The sequence below is a fragment of the Pagrus major genome, chromosome 11 (genome assembly GCF_040436345.1).
Source record: "Pagrus major chromosome 11, Pma_NU_1.0".
Taxonomy (NCBI): domain Eukaryota; kingdom Metazoa; phylum Chordata; class Actinopteri; order Spariformes; family Sparidae; genus Pagrus; species Pagrus major.
Genome location: NC_133225.1, coordinates 14578040 through 14584039, shown reverse-complemented (window position 1 = coordinate 14584039; position 6000 = coordinate 14578040). Strand labels below are relative to the sequence as shown.

At 43.5% G+C, this 6000-nt stretch overlaps 1 protein-coding gene across 4 annotated transcripts in view; it reads right to left on the bottom strand.

The window, feature by feature from the left end:
* Window positions 1-6000, bottom strand: part of tle2a (TLE family member 2, transcriptional corepressor a) — a 44886-nt gene that overhangs the window by 16326 nt on the left and 22560 nt on the right. For all 4 annotated transcript variants that reach the window (XM_073477070.1, XM_073477072.1, XM_073477073.1 and 1 more), the window contains exon 3: window positions 3259-3322. In XM_073477070.1, the coding sequence (XP_073333171.1) occupies window positions 3259-3322 (64 nt within the window). The remainder of the gene's footprint in view (window positions 1-3258; window positions 3323-6000) is intronic.

Here is a 6000-nt window from a genome sequence, read left to right as displayed (position 1 = left end):
ACCGGGCAGAAGAAGGTGACAGACTATTGCAATAATCATGTCTAATGCAAGCTATTTGACCCTGGCTTTTACCCAAAAGCACAAGGAGCTGCGAGGAGCGCGGGAGGAGATGAATGCCACAGAGAGAGACAGACAGGTGAGGGTCTCTTCCTCTCTCTACCTTCGGAGATGGACGAAAAAAAGGAGAGCATTTTAAAGTCAGATGCCTCGGAAAGTGACAGGCTGACATTTGCTTTTCAGTGTGACTGGTTGTGGAGAGAGGAGATTGGCAGTTGGGCAGCCAGAACAGGCTGGCAGGACGGGAGAGGAGATGGCAGGGGTCCTCTCTCTCCAGACATCTCTCCTGGCAGTTAACATGCGTGTGTGCATTTGTGTGTGCGAGCAGGTGTGTGTGTTTGCAGCACAAGCCTGCAACTGTGTGGGCGTGTGTATCTATGTGCTTTGTGTGTGTGTGTGTGTGTGTGTGTGTTTTCTGTGCGTGTGCACACGCTCCTCTTTCTGTGTGTGTGCCACCATAAAAGAAGCCTTTCCTGGCAGCTGGCGGCTCTGCTTGGCAGTCGTTGTGCCAAGTTTCGCCTGTTGCTTAGCAACATCCAAACTCATCCAAACCCAAATCATCAGCCAGGAAAGGAGACCTGGTCTGTGCTTGATGCCAGCAACCCCCCACCCCCACCCCCTCCTCCACCCATCACTAAAACTTCAATCCCCCCACAAGTCCCCGCTCTGTGCCAAGATTGCCACATAGCTCTCTTTTGGCTCAGCAGGTTTTGGGCAGCCTCCACTCAGTCAGCTGTGGTTGTGTGTGGCTCTGATCACAGGTAAATCAAGGCTGTAGATTTACAGACAGACAAAGAGTTTTAGCCTTTACTGATAATGTATCCTTCACTGATTATAAAGCCACAATTATTCATACAAAGTGCTTCTAGATCGTCTCCTGGCCTCAGTGATGAGATGCAAAAGCTTAAACTTAAGAGGAACATCTATCAAGCAGCAGTTTTCAGAGAAAACACCATGTGATAACACTAACCTCTAACAGAGCAGAGTGTGGGCGGGAATGACTGACAACCTGTGAGACAGCAAGTAAAACAATTACGAGTCTGCATCGCTCCATGGGTGAAGTGAAGAGCTGCAACAACAGTTCTCACCATCAAATATTGTCTTCATTAACAGATTAATCTTTATAATGTTATAAAATAAAGACAAATTCCCACAGTGATTTCTAAAAGCTCAAATAAACAGTCTAAAACCCAAAGTTATTGGCATAGAGGACAATTTAACCAGTAAAAAAATCATATTCAAGGCTCTGATTTTTGCTTGAAACTCAGGGAACATCTTTGACAGTGTTCATCAGCAACTCTGTCCAAGGTTTGAGGTTTGATTCCCACTGGGCTCAACTGTAGATAATGTATGAATGTATACGGAAACTTTCACTACACTGTGCAGTTTTCTGGTAAACAAATAAAACATATGTTTAAATTCAGTGTTATTCAACAAAACATACAAATCCATCCTCATAAAACATTTTCCAAACTAAGTTTTTAAATATTCTGATCTATGTTTTCTAGCTTGCAGTCCCTTTCCCTGCCATTGTTGGCACATTACTGACACATATGCATCCTTGTTGGTGTGCATTAGACAAACAAAACAGGGACCCACTCATTAAAAAACACTTCCACAACACTACTTGAGGTCAAAAACTCCCCAAGTTACCTTTAGTTGACGCCAAGACAACCACTAATGTAACACAGATACTGTACCATACACCAACATCATAAAACTTTTTCTTTTGTTTTTTCCTCCCGACTTAAAAGAATTAAAATCAGAGAAGAGGCAGATAAGTTAAAATTAAGGTAAGTTAAAAAACTTTTGAGGTGAATTAACCCTTTATTACATCAGTGCTGCCAACCAGGTGCAGATTGGTCGTCGGGAGCACTCGGAGAATTGGCATGCACATACACAGGAACATAAAAATCAACACAACTTTCAGTCAAAATGAGGAGTGCGAAGGTGGCCGCGGTAAAGCGAGAAAGTCGATACCACAGATGAGAGAGAGAGAGAAATGGACAAAGAGAAAAGGTAGAGCCAAGAAGGAGTGCATTTGCAGGATAAAAGCCCAGGAGGAAAGTGACGCTAAATGATGTAAAATTACAGATATCACAAGCAGCGGACATGGTTAGTGTTTAAAAAAGAAAAAACACAAGAGGGCAGCTCTCAGCACGTCGTATCACAGCTACCTTTCCTGAGTTGATTCAATGTTCTAAAAAAACATAATTATGCTGTGGGAAGCAGAAGAATCTGGAAAATAAAGAACTGCATAGTCTTTTATGTCAAGGGGAAAGCATCATACTCTGAGCCATCAGAGGGCCATGATGAAATTCATGTGTAGTCAAAGCTCTGAGGCAGTTTTTAAATATTTTGGATGTTTTTTGTAAACTAAAAGTAAGAGATATGTTCCTGGCATACATAGTAATCTTAAAAATAATGACAAAAACGCAGTGTAAGTGATCTGCTTTGCTTGGATTGATGTTAGATTCTCAGCCTGAATTATCATCCCAGTTCGCCCCCGCTGCCAACTGTAACAGGCACACAAAGATGGGTGTTGTCAGTTCTATCGATATCCTACCTATGGTTCAGTACAGATACCAAACTTACTCTTTTCTTAGTACCTTTCTTAAACAAAGTTTTCCGAAATGAAACAGGGTAAAATTTTATTTAAATCAACAACGTGATCAGTATAAAGTATAGAGAAGAGTAAGAATCAAAACAGAGATTGAATGCGGGCTTTCAGCACTTCAGAGTTTGTTTATGTTTATTTAAGGATCCCCATTAAAAGCACACGGATGTGCTTGTAGTCTTCTTTGGGTCCTGAACATAAAACTGTATTATAAGGTTGGTTGGTTACACAGGCCTATACAGATGTAGACACATCAGCAGCACAGCCCGGGACTACATTTCTCAGACACAAAAAGAAACACTTGCATGCACAAGATCGCACGCCCATGTAAGTGCTGTTTATTCTGCAGTCCTGTATTATGTGTGTGTGTGTGGTCGTGTGTGTGGTCTGGTGTGTGGTTGTGTGGTGGTTTTTGGTGGGTGTTGTTTGGCAGCTGTTAGCAGATGAAAGGGATTCAGTGGACTTGGCACTGCACTTGTTGTGAGTGAATGCGTAGAGACATGGCCTGTGTGTGTGTGTGTGTGTGTGTGTGTGTGTGTGTGTGTGTGTGTGTGTGTGTGTGTGTGTGTGTGTGTGTGTCTCACCATAACGTAGTGTCTCTGGATCTCTGTCTTCTCTGTAGCCAGTTTCTCACATTCCAGTTTCAAACTGCAACAGAGTGAGAGGAGGAGAAGAGTTTTGATGTTTATCATATCCCAAATAAAAAATACAAAATGCAATTAGCAACATGACAACAAATTACTCTCTGCTCACTCACTCTCTCTGCCTCCTCTCCTCTCCCTCTCCCTCACACTCAGTGGGGGAGGAGGGAGCAGGGTGACTGGGGTGCTGACAGCCCATTATCACCTCAGAGCAGAGCAGAAATAGACGAAGTCACGCTCGGAGCCTGAAACCCAGCCAAGACTGCAGGCAGGCACATCCAAGGTGTCTCTCTCTGGACAATTTTCAATCTATCCATGTGCCCTCCACTCCTCCTCATTTTGTTGCTTACCCAATTACCAGCCAGTCCGTCTGTCTCTCTCTCTGTCTGTCTGTCTTTCCGTTCCCCTCCTTCTTTCACCTTCGGCAGCACACTTTGCCAAGTTTCACTGAAGTCGAAGCTTCTGCTTTAAGTGGGTCAAAAGGGGGCCAGATCTGTCTGGATGTGTAATAAATCTGCTTTTTTTCTGTTTCTTCTCTCTCTTCTTGTGGTCAGGACATGACCGGTCTCTGCTGCTCAGTCTTTGAGCATGTCAGGCTACCACAGCTACAGTGAGGCCTGAGGTGGAAGTTCTCGCTTACACACACTCACACATCTCTGAAGTGATAGCAGCCAAACACCTCTCCCATGTGTCCTATATTTCTCTGCGTCCTCTGTGTCTGCCTGTCTCTCCTCGCACCCAAACCAGTCCCCAGTGTCCTCTAAAACTGGATAATGCCACTGGCTGGATTTGCAAACACACACAGACAGACACACACATACTCCTCCATTTCCAAAATGTATTTGTATATCAGGTCCAGGCACACAAACACCTCCCTTGTTACCTCTGCAACTCCCTCCCTCCCCAGAGAGGTTGTATATTTTGGGCCTTCGGCTTTTTACGCCGACTTGTTTTTGCGGGCGGCAGATAGATTGATGGGGGGGGTTGCGGTGTGGTGAGATGAGGTGGGACGTTGGAGGGAGGTGGTGGTGGTGGGGGGGTCGTTTGGTGGAGGAAAATTAGAATATGATTAATATCGCAACATTACCCCCAGCCGCAACAGGTAATAACGGTCCCATCCGCTCCCCTTCTCCAGTGCTGCGTGCACACACACACATAATTGACTCATTTATCATTGCCAGCCAGTTGAGGAGAAGAGGACGAGGGAGGAGAGGGAGAGAAGCAGGACGAAAAGTGGGAGAGGTTGGTGGTGTTGGTGGAGGAGAGGGGGGTAGTGAGGATTAAACCCCCCCACCCTACAGATTTTATTACAGTGGAATTGCCTCTCGGCACAAGTCACTCACAGCCGGGCTGTGAACTACTTCGACTATGTGTGTTTGTGTGCACGACTGCTGGTGTGTTCATCACGACATAAACTTGGGATGAGCTCGGGGAAGAAATGACTAGACACACACGTACAATCTCACACACACACACACACACACACACACACACACACACACACACACACAACATATAAACAGTTATTGATCGACACAGAGACAATAAGAGTGATTGTTGTGAAATTCCTATGTTTAAATGCTTCGATTCGTACTAAAAATCAGTTTCAATAGCAATTAATCAGTTGATTATTTTTTTTGATTTATCACTTTTCATTAGTGTATGAGCTTCAACTGGTTTGATTTTGTGCCAACCATCTGAACCTGGTTTGTCGTTAAGTGTAACGTTAGGTGGAGAGGACTAGCAACATCTGGCTAGTTAGCAGGAGCCCTGGGACAGCCAATTAGCTTATGCGTGCGGGGCTTATCATGAACTGTTGCTTCTGTCTATCTTTTCTACAGTTTCACTCAGCTGAAGTCATATTTTATTCATTATTTTGTTGTTGTTAAGCTGCTGAATAAGAAAAATTAGAGGTGTTTTGGAAATGAAATTCAAACTCAGAAATGTAATATTTACAAAAATAATAAGGAAATAATACACACTCAGACATTTTTCCATGACTAAATAAACAAGCTGTCCTCCGAGGAAAACACTGAAACAATAAAGGTGGCAGGGTCCAGCAAATATGAACAAAGTAAAACAGTTTGAAATTGTGTTTTCCTTTAAAGTCAGTTTGTTGTCCCCATTGGTTCAAGTCCAGCTGCGGACCTGTTGTTACCTATTCTCTCTCTCTCTTTGTCTCCCCCCTCTTTTCTCTGGACTCTCATTCATCTAACAAAGCCATAAAATGGCCAAAACATACACAAGAAACCATCTAATTAATTTATTGTAGATCAACTAATCAACCAATTTTTCAACGTATCATTTCAGCTCCAAATTATGGTTTATGGATGCATGCTTTCTTACACCAACAGGTCATTTTGAGAGAAAAATGCCACATCCCCAAAACTACCTCGGCTCATAAGATTCTGTTGTAGCAAATGAGTAGCAGTCAGCGGTTCTATTAAATACAACTAAAGAGAGCCAGGAAAAAAAAAAAATCAATGTCTCTAAAATCACCTCTAAAATCAGTTCTCTGTTTTTGGCGCCGTGCTCTTGAAATTGCACAACAGCATTACAAGGTTGCAAAGCAAACGTACACACAATCTCTCTCTCTCACACACACACACACACACACACACAGTGCAGGCAGACACTTCTTCTTCTTACAGGAAAGACCCCAAGGTCGCACTCAGAAAGAAATAA